The 15209-nt window shown below is 34.5% G+C and overlaps 4 protein-coding genes across 7 annotated transcripts in view; 2 read left to right on the top strand and 2 right to left on the bottom strand.

Moving 5' to 3' along the window:
• LOC109351764 (condensin complex subunit 2-like) overlaps positions 1 to 1661 on the bottom strand; it is a 5379-nt gene extending 3718 nt beyond the window's left edge. The window contains exons 1-3 of one of the 3 annotated variants that reach the window (XM_019593379.1): positions 1295 to 1661; positions 1096 to 1197; positions 105 to 222 (exon numbers count right to left, since the gene is read on the bottom strand). In XM_019593379.1, the coding sequence (XP_019448924.1) occupies positions 105 to 222; positions 1096 to 1197; positions 1295 to 1573 (499 nt within the window). In that variant the 5' untranslated portion in view covers positions 1574 to 1661. The remainder of the gene's footprint in view (positions 1 to 104; positions 223 to 1095; positions 1198 to 1294) is intronic. The other 2 variants (XM_019593377.1, XM_019593378.1) reach the window with 2 other exon arrangements.
• On the bottom strand, positions 3779 to 7639 carry LOC109351767 (uncharacterized membrane protein YuiD-like). Its single transcript, XM_019593382.1, has 5 exons — positions 7418 to 7639; positions 5605 to 5761; positions 5035 to 5085; positions 4802 to 4894; positions 3779 to 4218 (listed from the first exon to the last, which is right to left on the bottom strand). The coding sequence occupies exons 1-5, from the start codon at positions 7552 to 7554 to the stop codon at positions 4159 to 4161; spliced, it is 498 nt and encodes a 165-aa protein (XP_019448927.1). The 5' UTR covers positions 7555 to 7639; the 3' UTR covers positions 3779 to 4158.
• On the top strand, positions 8027 to 13440 carry LOC109351765 (outer envelope protein 61-like). 2 transcript variants are annotated; one of them, XR_002108273.1, is made up of 12 exons: positions 8028 to 8403; positions 8873 to 9103; positions 9561 to 9617; positions 9754 to 9882; positions 10163 to 10240; positions 10338 to 10408; positions 11007 to 11056; positions 11168 to 11366; positions 11449 to 12010; positions 12247 to 12390; positions 12989 to 13224; positions 13262 to 13440. XR_002108273.1 is itself a non-coding variant. In XM_019593380.1 (11 exons), the coding sequence occupies exons 1-11, from the start codon at positions 8308 to 8310 to the stop codon at positions 13133 to 13135; spliced, it is 1764 nt and encodes a 587-aa protein (XP_019448925.1). In that variant the 5' UTR covers positions 8027 to 8307; the 3' UTR covers positions 13136 to 13440. The 2 variants fall into 2 exon arrangements, 1 of the variants encoding a protein (XP_019448925.1); XM_019593380.1 differs by having other exon boundaries at positions 8027 to 8403; positions 12989 to 13440.
• On the top strand, positions 14225 to 14877 carry LOC109353073. Its single transcript, XM_019595256.1, has one exon. It carries the CDS (start codon positions 14398 to 14400, stop codon positions 14806 to 14808), a length of 411 nt encoding a protein of 136 aa, XP_019450801.1. The 5' UTR covers positions 14225 to 14397; the 3' UTR covers positions 14809 to 14877.

The following is a 15209-nucleotide window of genomic DNA, read 5'->3' as shown; positions in this document are numbered from 1 at the left end:
AATCCCCATGGCCCACACCCACAAAACAGCCATGGGAAGCTAGGTAAAAAAGCCAAAAATAAATAAAATATATTCTAGTCTTGAAAGAGGGTGATAATTATAACCTTCCTCAGCTTCTTGGCCTGCTCTTTTCATCCCACCAAGGACTTTATATGCCTCAGAATGCACTGAATCCACCCTTAATGAATAAATTTTGACTCCAGCCTCAAGGGTGCAGCTTGCCTGCCCAAACGAAATTTTAATGAGTATCTACACATACATATCTCAGCTTCTAATACTATGGCTGCCAGATTGATTGAAAATTGGCACAGGTAAGTTCATTTGTGCAATCTGTAGGCAAAGAAGTAATTCTGCAGTATTTAGTTGTGGAGTGTGCCAATTGACATGAATCATTGCAAATGGATGTCAGGGGCCATCATCATTGCAAGAAAACTCTTATATAACAAACATCTAATGATTAAGCAGCGACCTCAAGGAAATTGCTACTTTACCCTGATGGGTATGGTAGGCAGGAAGAGATGTCAAACACTTAAGTTGATAGTTGTGTATTATATGTATTAAATTGATACTATACCCAAGTTTGTACCCAAGAAAAAATGTAACCGCCAATTTAGTCACTAAAAAAAGTGGTCTCTCCACACGGGGTACGGGTAAGGTAGATATACACAGCCTCACACTGCAAGTGAAGGGGCTGTTTCAAGAATACGAACCCGTGATCTTATGGTCATTAAGCAGCAACCTTACTATCACTACAAAATGAAAAGTAATAACTTGGTCACGAAGAATATCAAATAATGGTCAAAGTAGTCACTGATTTTTAGGGACTAATTTGGGTATTCATTAAGTCTATTAAACTCTATCTAAGATGATCCATAGGCAACAGGCAATGAAATGCTTGATGGGTACTATACCCATGGAAGAGAGAGATTGTTACCACAGTAACAAACTCTCCATAATTTCTAATTATCCAATTGTAAACAGGTGAACCCAGGTAACAACAAGAAGTGCCAGCAGAAACATGACATTATTTGCAATGAATAATCATCAAAATCACAACTTTGAAACCAAATCATGCACCAATTAAGCATAATATACCTTTTGAAAATTAGTCTCAGTATCACCTTCTTCTTCAACCTTGATAATATCAGTGAGGTGGTCAATCAAATTCAATTGCCACGTGTTTTTCTGATTGATTTTCTGCACCAAGAAAAACAAAGAAAAATGTTCAGAGACAGAATAAACATCAAGAACACCTTTGGAGTGGACTCAAAGTTGAAAAATAAAGAAGCTTTACATTTTCACTAGCGAGCTTGATGCAATTTTGGAACAAATCAAGAATCTGCTGCTTGTTGAGACAGGGATCGGATTCGGAATCTTGAGACTGGGAATTCAAATTGTAGGCGATAACATTCTTGCGACGGATTGCAGCGGCGCGTGCAGCGCGTGCCTGGGTGCGTTCGAGCTGGTCATCATTGGAGCCCAAGAAAAAGGGGGCGGTAGGGGATTGAATGCGAGCAGCAATTGGGAGCCTCTGTTTCTGACCACCCACATTGGGGCTTAGGGTTTCAGCCATGGAAGAAGAAGAAGAAGGTAAAGGATTGTTTTTTGTAGCGAAGATTGGGATTTGGAACTGAAAAATCTGGAATTGGAATTGAAATTAGAGGAAATAAATGTAGAAAATGAGAATGGAGTAGTTTCCCTCCATTTATATAATTTGAAATTATGGTTTTCTTTTTTTCATTGAAACAAGACCGTTGCCTTTTAAATTAATTATTTTGTACTATAGTTGTATTGACCAGAAGATAATTTAAAGCAACTTTGAGAAATAAGAAATTATGTTTTTTGATATTTTATAAAATGTTATTTATTATTAATTCTACATGATGTAGGAACTACTCAACTTAGAATTACACTTAGTTACAAATTTCAGAATTCAGAGTAGTATGGTGAAACTAGCATGTTTTTTTTATGCTTTTCAATAGGCTTCGATACACATATTTTTTAAATTGTTAGCAAAATTCTTCATTGTGATGGAAAATTTTTTATTTGGTTTAAGTCATCTTTATACTCTTTCCTTTATTTTACAATTCTTTAATCATAATAACTCACATAACTTCAAGAACTGGAGCAAAACATAACATTTTTTGTTTTTCAATAAATGAGTAAAGTGGTGCCCCTTTTTTATCTTGTGAGGCATGTCACAAGTGTGGTTGGACAAGTCATTTTGCCATTTTTGGAAAATGAAAGTACCAAACCTTTTTAATTGAAAAATATTGCGAATCACCACTTTCAATTTCACTCTTGGTGAATTTTCAATTAGAATTTGAGAAAGGGAAATAGAGAAAATTTATGTGGTACAAAGGTAAAATGGAGTAGATTTTTTAAGTGATGAGGTAACTATTAACGAACTCTCAACCCTGATCATTCATTAATATTGTTGGTTCTAAATTTTTTATTCTTGAATTCTTAAAATGATTATTTTTCTAATTATAGATGTCTCATTATCATTATAAAAATCTTATAAGATCTTTAACAATTAAAACTAAGATAAAATCTAATGATCGAAATTTATTATCACTTCTCGCAATATTTATGAACTATTCTAATGTGAGTACATATCTAATTAATATGGAATAGAAGTTTATATTCTACCTTCACTTTCTCTATATTTTAAATTGTACTGTTTTTAACTTTTCTACCAAAACTTGGTAATATATTACGATGTTCCTGAAGCTGCATATGTTGTTTTCTTACCCTATTTTGACACTATTGCAATTTTGTTCACAATCTTGGTAATATCTGTTATGATAGTGCATTTTAAAGAGGTAATCATAGTTATATATGTATAGGATCTAAACAAATAAGGTACTGCAAGATTTTACATGAACTCTTTAAGGTACTAGAAGATGCAAGATTTTAAAGGGGTAATCTTAGTCATATTTATATATATAGGAACTTGTAACAGTGAGATTAAGTGTGTAAAAGTTGGATAGCTGTGGGTTAGGAACCATATTGCCAGGTTGATGAACTGCAAAAAAATGATTGATCGGAGGAGGTAGAAGGCTTGAATATAGGTCCTTGTTGATTATAAAATGACATGTGTGGAACTTTGTTAATACGAACCAACTACCTAAGTTAGTGTTATTGAAGGGAATGATGTTAATCATTGAAGATAATTTGGAAAATGCGGTAATGAATATATTTCAATTTCACTTTTGGTGAATTTTTATTGTGCTGAAGACTTTACTATTTTGAAAGAAATTTAAATTTAAAAAATCGTATCAACTATTGAGTTTTCATGAGTCCTCTTGAATGTTAGAAATATGTTGATTTTAAATTATTAAATTTATATGGCTAAATTTGATTATACGACCCTTGAACTTGAATTTGGTACATATACTTGCAAAAATCCACTTGCGAGTACCTACACAAATATGGGGCACTTGTAACATTTGTAGTATGGAAAATGGGTAACAAGTACCAACTACCCATACTTGTTGCCATCCCAAGTTGAGTGGTTAACAAAATTTGCATTAGGCATTTAAATCTCATTGTTAACATTTTAAACATAACAATGATGATCCCAACTATGATTATGATGAATGAGTTACAGAGATAAAAAAACAAGTGATTGAAAATGATAAAACACTAATCATAAAAAACACCAAGTCATAAAAATGATAATTGTAAACATTGCTTTAATTCCATCTTCTGCTGGAAGCATATGCCCTTCAATGTTTCAATTCACCCCACCCTTAGCACAACCACCCATAAGATAGACAAAAAGATGCTCAATAGAGTTTTATTAACATGATTGAACTAGACTGTTTAGACAAATCGAATTTCTCAATACTACAAAATAAAAAGCAACACCAAATGCTCCTTTCAATTTCACAAAATAGGGACCTTAGCTATACCAAACTATATTCATTATCCAATTATGCTATAGTCAACACTTAACAGACATATCAATTAATGTGTACAAGAGAAGTTGAAATGTCCAAAAATCAGGAAGCAGGATCTTCCAGCACAATGCTACTCTCAAACTACTTCACTCTTTACAAACTTGTGACAATAGTACATTTTTGTGCCCATTCCATGATGATTTCACATTTGTGGCAAGGTGAAAGAATTGGCATCAGTTACATACAAGGCATCCTAATAGGGGCTCCTCATAAAAAAGGCTATAATGCATCCCAAAATGGCACCGGCTATAACCTGTACAAAAAATAACAATAGTCACTGACACCTGAATATCATTTTGCTTATAAAATAGAACCCCAAACAGAACATGCCTTACCACACATATTCAGATTAGTATGCCCTAATGTAACATACCATATCATATAGGGTGGATAATTACAAGGTAGTAATGGACTAACGATGCATAGCAAGGAATGGAATGTAGCCTTGGAAAACCATCGAGTTGGGTTAACTTTTGACTGGAAAGTGAAAGCACATAGACTAAGCACATAGACTAGGAACAATATGTAAAAATTGGGAAGATCTATAAATTTCCACGCAGAGGTTTACTTGCAAACTAATCACGGTAAAGGAGGGGATAACTTCATCACTCTTTTTTCTTCTTGTTTTGACGAGCAACAATAACCAGTAATAAGTACAGGTCAGAAAGTTACTCTTACAGATTTAAACTTGTGTGATAGCATGTTAAATGCCTCACAAATCCCAGGAGATAAGTAATCCTGAGCTACTTTATCATTGATAGTAGAAGAGCTAAGGCACACAATCATAGAAAGGAAGCAATTTTAAAACAGTAAATGCAGCCGAAAGCACAACACACCTGAAATGGAGTATGACCAAGTGAGTCACGCAGAGGTCTGACATTAGACAAAGGATGCTCTGGAGGTAGCTCACACACAATTTGATTCAGCATCTGCAATGAATGTTGATATTACATGACAGAAAGGAGAAAGTAACATGTGAAATATATATTCATTATAAAGGTGCTTCCCCAAACGAGAGTAAAAAATTAAGGTTAAATGAGAAAGCAAGACAACAACACTGAGAACTTACTTCTGCTTGCCGACCTGCGTGAAGTCTAACTCCTGAGGCATCATACATAACCTATAAATGTTTGACAAAATCATCCCACTCAATTGAAGAAATAAATTTTACAAGAGAATATAGAAAATGCCCAATCCATAGTGAAGAAATAAATTTTACAAATATTATAAAAAACGGGCATTCAAAAATCCAACTAGACAATAATGCAACTAATTAATCAAATATCTACCTGGATAACATATTAACTAGATAATAATACAAAGACAAGGAAACATGATTAATTAGTCAAATATTCCCTTTTCAACTTTCTGTTAAATTAATAAGGCAGCAACAATAATGAACACACTTTAGCCACTTCCAATGTGTAGCTCACTACATGACACAAAAGGATTAACTATTAGCACATCACCCCAAGATTTTCTTTGACTCAACTTGGTTATATAAAGTATATGAGACAATAGAAGAACAACATGGATGACACATTTCAGCAGTATCAGAAACAAAATTGATTGTGTGTATGTAATGAATAGAATATGAGTGAAACTGACAGTCACAGCAAATCACAAGTCATGTACATACAATACATGACAGGACAACAGCAATAGCAAAAGCAGGTGATCCTGTTCCTTCTTCGAGACCTATAGCCATGGCTAGAGCTGTCACTGTTGCAGAATGTGATGAAGGCATTCCACCAGAATCAAGCATCTTTTTAGAATCCCATCTCTTTTCCTTATACCTGAATATCTAGGAGGAAAAAAATGGAAAAACTGAGCTCATATTCCAATCATACATCAGACTTGAGTTTATGTGCTATAAAAATTGCTAAGGTTTTGTTGGGTACTAAAATGCCCAAAAGATTGACTGCGATAATGAAGCTCAATTTAAGACACAAGTCTATACTTCACTGAAAATAAAAAAATATAAAATACTTTGGTGTAAGTTAGAATCCTACTAGTAACACCAATAGGTCTTGCAACTTAAATTCCATATCTTGCTTAGTTGATGTGATTTTTTTATTTTATTACTCCTCTATGTTGCAGATTTTATTATTACTTGGAAACAAACTCCCCAATTGTGAGGGTACGGCTGCGTACATCTACCTCTCACCAGGTCCCACTAAGTGGGAGTCTCGTGCACTGGGTTACCATTTTTGTATGTTGTATATTTGCAGTACAGCAAAGGACGACCCAATGCACGAGGCTCCCACCTGGTGAGGTATAGGGAAGGTACATGTTTGTAGTCTTACCCTCCCAAGTGGAGAGACTATTTCCAAGATTTGAACTCATGATATCCAAGTCACAAGACAAACATCCTTATTGTTGTGTTGAAACGGTACAAGCAACACCATGAATAAAAGATGTCATATGATATTCACTTCATAATTAGAATATAGTATCTTTTGGATTAGAATATAACATCATTCAAATTCATATCATCGGATGGTTAAAAGTTCAATTTCATGTGATTTGTCTAACATGTAATGGCAAGAATCATGAATCGAGTTAACAACAAACATACAGTTGAGAATGTTTGATGTTTCTGAAGTGGGTAAGCAGAGATTAAAATGCTCTGCTACCTGTTGTAAACTTAATTGTAATGACATGGTTCGAAATCATTCTACAAGAACATATTAACAATATTATTTCACATATAATAAAGATAGATAGCATTTGTATTAACCTCTTGCCGTATCCTTTTGCACAAATGGGGAATTTATTAGTTTATGACTAAAAGGCACTCCCTATAAAGAAGGGAGAAACAGCCATACATATGATCCCTTAAAAGAAAAAATCTCAACTTAGTGCTTCAAAATCTCAATTGCCAATGAAATTAATAGCATCTCATAGGGAAGTATCCGTAAAATTCACCCTAAAAGGGGGGAAAATAGTCCCTGACAAGAACCAAATTGAGATTTTTCATTTCTTAGGAACTAAATGTGTCTCCATGATTATTATCATATTTGAAAAAACTCGGGTCTTTAGTTAAAAAAAATGATTTTTCATAGTATCCTAAATTATCCCCGGAAAATAAAATGCAAAACAACTCAAAAAAATCTATGTAAGCATACGAAGATGGCTTTGACCTTAAAAAATTCCCAATTCACCATAGCCTCTAACGATATGACACTCTAGAGTACAAAAATCGAAGCTGGGACTAACACTTCAAACCCTAGATTCCAATTAAATTATTATATCAGAAATTAATACGAAAACAAAATTGTTAACACCCTTAATTATTAATCGCTCTAGTAATAAAGAACTACAGTCCAAGCCAACGCTTAGATCTGATAAACCATGGATAAAAAACGAATTTTGATGAGAGAATAATAAACCGAGGTCCAATTAGAAAAAAAAGGAATAAGAGGAATGGACGAATAAGAAGAGAAACGCACCAGGTTGTGAAGATCTTGAGGAATTGAGCGATGGCTAAAGAGAGGAAAGCGGAGAGAAGAGGAGCGTTGAAGGGAAGGGAAGAAGAAGAAGACGACGAAGAAGGGGTTGGGCGCATGTTAGCTGTCACATCCACCATTGTTACTCCTCTCGCTTTTTCACACAAACGCTTCTTTCTTTCTTCCTAACTTTCTTTTTTCTTCACTAAAGACAACGTGGCTCTTTTTTTAAGGGTGGCTGAGTTTTTTTTATTATTAAAGAAAATGATACTTTATTTATTAACTATTGATTTATAAGTAATATATATTATTTTTTATGGGTAAAGATTTATTAAGAAAATTTATAGAAGGATATGGCATTACTTATTAAAAGACAAAGGAATATAATTATGTTTTCAAGGTATTATTAATTAAATTGAAGTTACAAAAGCCACTATATGAATGAGTAGTTCTTACATATGATATCAAAGTACCATTAAATACTCTTATGTAATAATTGTATGTTAACAAGGTACCATTAAATTAAACCTTCCTTTCTTTTGTGGTAATCATGAGGAAACAGTTTAAATTTTCACACCATCAAACAATAAATATGTATATTCGACTCTTGTTATGTTAGATTCTCTTATTTCAGAGTCTTTTTCTTTTCAGATTTTGCAGGCGGCACCACCAAATCTGACACTTCCTTTGTCTTTCTCTTTCTAAGACCAAAATTTTCCCAATTTATTTATCAAACCATTCATTTCCGTTTTCCCATATCACAAATAAACTAGAACCTTCCTTAACCTCTCCTATTTTTCTTTCAATAAAATATACATCAACAACCCTTTCCTTTTGATCAAGTTTCGATTTTTACTTTCTGGGGTTGCTTGAAATTCATTTGGGTATCTAGAATGTTTAACGGTATGATGGATCCTGATATGTTCAGAATCGCTCAGGAACAGATGAGTCGCATGTCACCCGCTGAGTTAGCACGGATCCAACAACAGGTTTGCTTTCTTCTCTTTTGTATGATTTCTGAATTTGTATATCATGTGAATTTTTGGCATTGTGATTGTGAATTTGATGCTTTCAGATACCTTTTTGAATAAAAAAGGAAATTAGAGGGAATTTTTGTTTGCCTAGATCAATAAAATATACCAACAAGGTGTTGGTTTAGTAGTGTAAGACCCTGTTCGATCCCAGATGACCAAAAAGGTCCAGGTTCGATTCCGAGAACAACACTTATTGGGAGGGGCAGCCACGAACCCCGAAAGGAACTACTTGCTCAAAAGGTTGAGAGATATCCTTGGTAGTACGAAAAAAATCAATGAAATATCAAAAACAGCTAAATCCGTTTATTGGATGGAATTTGTTGTTGATGTGAATATTACAAATCTAATAATTAAATCATGTCATATGTGTGTTTGTGGTTTAGTACTAGTTTTTACTATATTACATTATTTTGTGGAATTGCAGATGATGTCTAATCCAGAGCTGATAAGGATGGCCTCGGAAAGCATGAAGAACATGAGTTCTGAAGACTTTAAACTTGCTGCTGAACAGTTAAAGCATACACGTCCCGAAGAAATGGCTCAGATTGGTGAGAAGATGGCTAATGCAACACCTGATGAAGTAGCAGCTATGCGCACCCGTGTTGATGCCCAGATCAAATATCAATTAAATGCAGCTGAGATGTTGAAGAAGCAGGTGAGTAGTATGTCATGGACATTTCATCTGTGAAAAAGGAATTGTAAGCATAGACACTTTTTTATATCGAGGTAATATGTATGAAGTTAGTTCCACTATTCTTGCAGTACGGCATGTTTGTGGTTTGACCATGTCCTTAATAATTGTGTGCTAATTATTCCCATGGAAACGTATTATGACCACATGTTAGCTTTTGAAGGCCAAATAGTGTACTTAAAAACTGGATTTTGACAACCTGAGGAAAATCTTAGGCTCCAAGAAAGGTCTATGAATGAGATTACAATTGAATAATACTGTACTGTCATATAATTGATCAGTAATCTACTTGCTATAATTTCTTATCAAGACATGAAATGTAACTCTATTTACTTTGCTGATTACAATTTTTCTGTTTCTTTTATACGAGTTACTATCTAGTCTACCACGTATCTTTGTTAACTAACATTAAACTTTGCAGGGAAATGAACTTCATGGTCAGGGAAAGTTCAATAATGCTTTGCAGAAATATCTTCTTGTAAGTGCTCTTTCTCTGACTGCTTAACGGTCTCACCATACCTTATCACTTTTTATGCCTAATTTTAAGCTTTTAAAAATGTTACTTTTTTTGGTCTATTACCTCGTTTTCATTTTTTAATATTTTTATATTCTAGGCTAAGGAAAACATTAAAGAAATTCCACCTTTTCAAAGTAGAAAGCTTCTTTTGGCCTGCTCACTCAACTTGATGTCCTGTTACTTGAAGACACAACAGTATGAGGAATGCGTAAAAGAAGGTTCTGAGGTATGTGTAATTCCCTTTCTCTTACAATTGCAAATTGTGGTGTTAAATATATATTTAATTACGAACTGCAATATATAAGTATTAGTATTATGGGGAAATTTATCAACCAAATAAATTTACAGTGTAATAGCAGTATGTAATAAAATATTTGTTTTGTGCAGTTGTTCTGCTTATGTAACATGACAATATTGTCAGATTCTAATTTTCAATTAATTTAAGTTCTTTGTTTGAAATTATTTTTCCGTCCTTGCTGTGCATTAACGTGCTATAACTACTGTAGGTTTTGGCTTATGATGCCAAGAATCTTAAGGCTCTTTATCGAAGAGGTCAGGCGTACAAGGAACTAGGCCTACTAAATGTGAGCTTCCAAGTTCCAGTGACTTAGTTAACATCTAGGTTGCAATTGTTTGTTTGCTATATATCATATTTAGTGGTATTCCACTGTATTTTTCCAGGAGGCTGTTACTGATTTGAGCATGGCACTAGAAGTGACCCCTGATGATGAAACGATTGCAGAGCTTTTACGGTGTGATGTTGCTCCCTTCCACATACATGACCTAACCTAGGCACAGAATTATTTATTCCTCCACATATTACATCTACTATACATCGTGCTATATTTATAGGGCCTTGTTAATGAGTGTCTGGCCCTTGTTAAGGGAAACAATAAGGGAAAATTGTATTGTAAAACTAAGTCCAATAGTTCTCCAAGTATTAAATTCATCATTTTGAAGATGAAGCTCCCTCTACTATTACTTTAATCAGTGCCCTTGGGACACACTTATTAACATTCCCCATATTTATATTATGGCTGTTGTGGTCGATGAGATCCTAATTGTGGGTGATTTTTCATCAAATTGAATTTTATCCTACTAAAGTAATTGAGCATATCTGTGGTTATGAGATTATTTACCATATTTTTTCTAATTGGATTTTGTATAACCTGTATAATGGAAATGGTGTATTTCTTTTTCTGTTCCTCTTCTATTATTAATTTGACTTCATTTTAATTAAAAAAATACTTCATTTGGAAAAGATTTTTTAAAAAAAAAAGGAAAAATAGGAGGGTTGTGATGAATTTGGACTGCTGTTTAATGCCATCAAATCTCAAATGTTTATTTCAGGGACACGAAGGAAATGTTGACAAAGGGAGGTGGTGAACATGCAGCCAGAGGTATGTAGTCTACATAATTTTTTATCCCTTTTACTTCACCACAGCCCTTGGAGCTTTACAATTCTATGGGTGTCAGAGTCAGACTTAACCTTATCAGTATCGTGCATGTAGGATTAGTAATTGAAGAAATAACCGAAGAAGTCGATAGTGTGCCTTCTGAAAGCAACAAAAGTTCTTCTTTGAAACCAACAGTTGTTCAACCAAAAAAATCTGGTGACTCTCCTAAGAGCGGCCATACAGTAAACAATGGAAATCCAAAACCATATGCAGAGAGTTTAGATAAATTGAAAAAAGATCCAGAAGCTATCAGGTATGTTAGCATGTTGTTAAAGATGCTAAGCACATTATTTTGACTACAAAATAGATTTACATTCTTACTTTCTATTCTATAGATCATTCCAAAACTTCATTTCAAATGCTGATCCTTCCACTCTGGCTTCTCTGAATACTGGACAATCCAAAGGTCTACCACCAGATATGATTAGAACTGCTTCAAATATGATTGGCAAGATGTCACCCGAGGAACTCCAAAAAATGCTTGACATGGCTGCTTCATTTCAAGGAGACAACCCTTTTGCCCGAGGTTCCCCTGATTCTCATTTCAACCCTGGATCAATCCCTCCCAATGTGACACCTGATATGTTTAAAACGGCGAGTGATATGATAAGTAAAATGCCACCAGATGAGCTTCAGAAGATGTTTGAAATGGCATCCTCATTGAAAGGGAATGAATCTATTCCATCATCATCTGCTGTAGCCAAGGATGAAAGAAATGTCTCCCAGTCGAACTTCCCATCCTCAAGTACTAATGGAACCAACGATTTTGGAGAATCGAGTTCTTTTCTCGATGCATTTTCAAATATGAGAAATGCTTCTCAGCCAAACTTCCCTTCCTCGAGCACTGATTTACAAGAGCAGATGAGAAACCAGATGAAAGATCCAGCTATGCGGCAGGTATGTTCACTACATTACTTGTTAAGGAGCTGAAATGATCACTAACCTTAAATTATGTACTTTTGAAACTTCTCAGTTGTCACTTTCCTTGACTGAGATTTACTTCTCTCCTGTTCAATTTTGTATTTTCTTTTATTAACTAATACATGTTCTCCATCTTGATATATTCTTGTGTTCTGTGTTTTATTTATATTAGTTCCCTGTCTCAATATTTTAGTTTATTTTTGTTTTGGCAGATGTTCACATCAATGATTAAAAATATGAGCCCAGAAATGATGGCAAACATGGGTGAACAGTTTGGTGTCAAGCTTTCAAAAGAAGATGCCGCAAAAGCTCAACAAGCCATGTCATCATTTTCACCCGAGAGCTTGGATAAAATGGTATCTTCTTCTCCAACCTGTAAAGTAGATTGTTGATATAAAATGTCATCCTTATTTGTTTTTATATTGTGAAGTGACAAGTCACATAGTTTAAGTATCTCGGGTTCTTCATACAATGTCTCAGAAATAACAAGAGATGTAAACCATGGGGTGTTTGGGGTATTATCTGTTTTAGAAAAGCATTACCCTAGCTTACGGAAAAATTTACCGCACAACTATAAGAATTGCAATGTTGTAAGGGGACTAAATGTAGGACGGTGAAAACCCAACAAGAGAATAAACTCAATATAATAACTTAGATGAAAATCTTGTGTTGGATGAGTGGACACACTTGACAAGACTTGTTTATATTTCCCCTACATGGTTTGGGCATATATGGAAAAGACTCGTATAAACCTCACTATGGAGATAGTAGATAATTGGGAATTTAGTATATGCAAGTTAGTTCAATTGCTATTCTGTTCATTTGACATTTGAAATAACAGTAGATAAGCTTATTATTAAGGTTAGTGCTTATTGTTAAGAGTTTTCAATTGGAATATTTGATGTTGGGTGGTTATAGTACACTATGATGAACCTTTGCACTTTATCTTTGCAGATGGTTTGGGCAGACAGGGTTCAAAGAGGAGTTGAAGGTGTTAAAAAGACAAAGAACTGGCTGCTAGGGAAACCAGGCATGGCCTTGGCAATATTCATGCTCATTTTGGCTGTCCTTCTTCACAGGTTGGGCTACATTGGAGCCTAGAATAATGATCACCTTTCATTATATGAGATATTCCTTGAGGTTGCAATTTCTAACTCAGGCATAACCCTCTCAGCCAAGTAGCAATGAAGAGAGGATGGCACATACACAATTGGTTATTTGGAAAACAGATAAATGTTATTTTTTGGAAGGCAAAAATAGGGTCAGGGGGTAAAGTTGATAGGTTCATTAAGGGTTGATGCTATAATTTTGTTTTTCTTTTCTTTTCTAACTTATATGATGTTAGTGGCTCTGACAGAATTACAATGGTAAAGTGGCATCTTAATCCAAATTGTGGATGTGGTTGGAACTCTTTTTGTAATATATACTAGCTTTTGAATGAAGAATAATAATGAAACCAGGAACTGTAGAGAAACACAATGAAACATTACATCAGTAGAGAAACATAATAAAGAATAAAATGAACTGTAGAGATGTGCTATTTTCTGACAAGGAGTACATACCTGCTCACATCAGCTACTGATAAAAAAATAACTACTAATTTAATATCAACTCAATTTGTTTTGCCTGTGTAATAGCAAAAAAAAGATGAGTAAGACCAGAAATAATGTCCATATGTTATGAATGCTGATTATGATGCAAATCGCTATGAGGATGAGAAAATCACAAATTAGTTATCACTCTAATTTTTTTTATGAGTGTACTATATATGTCATAACTATATTCTTCAATATTCATTTATATAGTTTTAATTTATGAACTAATAAATAATTATGATGTATTGAGAATGAAAATATTGTTATTCACTAACTACTTTCTTTATTTTATCTTTTTTATTTAATTATTATTGAGTAAGTCAATCTTATATTACTTAGTCACCACTGTCTCCCCATTTAGTTTTGTTTGGTAGAAAAACTTGTATGAAAACTCATGTAAACATCATATTTGGAGACAAATATATTTTATATTGTTTGATATTATTGTTTACGTACTAAGTTTTAAATTAAATTTTTAATATATTAATAAAGTTTTATTAATTATCTATATGGTTGTTTTCTGAAAGGGGTCAGAAACCGTTACGCTTATAAATACTAACAACGTGTGAATTCGTTGTTGGATCTCTGCTGGCGAAATAAATATATATTTGTTGTGAAATTTAGAACCCTATATCGGAATACGGCAATCACTCTCTGAAATCTTTTCCATTCTCTCTATCACCATATCCATTTTCTTCCTATTTAATTTATAATCATCAATCAATAATCACCACCTTTGCTTCTTTTCTTCTTTCATTTTTTCATATAATGACTCGCAAAGCCATCATCCCGGTACAAGGCAAGCATCGCGTCGGCGAGATGGCGGGTGGCACGGCGGCGGAGTGCGCCGCCGTATGCTGCTGCTGCCCTTTCGCGGTGGTGCACTTTGTGGTGCTAGCGGTCTACACTGTGCCAAAGGGGTTATTGAAAAAGGCAGTTATGAAGAGAAGGAAACGACAGCGTTTATTGAATGACAGCACCACCAACGGCAATGACAAGAACAACGACGTCGTCCCGTTACAGCATATGGCCGAGATAGATAATATGATGTCTGTGAGTGCCACAAAGCCACTGGAGGAGAAAGAACCAGCGACGGAGGCTGTTGCGCTTGAGAATCAGATGTGGGCCCGGTTCGCTGGAACTGGCTTCTGGAGGAGCGAGTCTCAGCGCCAACCGTAACTGCAATTTGCAAAACGGAGGAATATACGATGCTGTATCGTGTACGTATATTGTACAGTACAAGATTATCGAAATGTAAATGTGGTTATCTTCGAAGGAGCTTCGACTTCGGTGAGGTTGAGGTTGAGGTTGATTGAGGTACACCGTACACGTGTTGAAAATCGATTAGTGTAAATTATGTGATTGGAAAAATCCAATAGAGAAAGTGACGTTTGTGGTTGTGAATGGATAAACCGGAGATGTTAGAGTATCCGTTTTGGAATATGTATATACCAACACGACATTCTCTTCCACACGTTGTCTTCTTTTACTATAACAACTTATGGCAGCATGGCATGAATATCTGCAACTTCTCCAACTGTTTAATTATAAAATTATAGTAAGTTTGGGTTTGAGATGGA

This window comes from Lupinus angustifolius, chromosome LG07 (genome assembly GCF_001865875.1).
Source record: "Lupinus angustifolius cultivar Tanjil chromosome LG07, LupAngTanjil_v1.0, whole genome shotgun sequence".
NCBI classification, from domain to species: Eukaryota; Viridiplantae; Streptophyta; class Magnoliopsida; order Fabales; family Fabaceae; genus Lupinus; species Lupinus angustifolius.
This window is presented reverse-complemented; position numbering and strand designations above follow the sequence as displayed.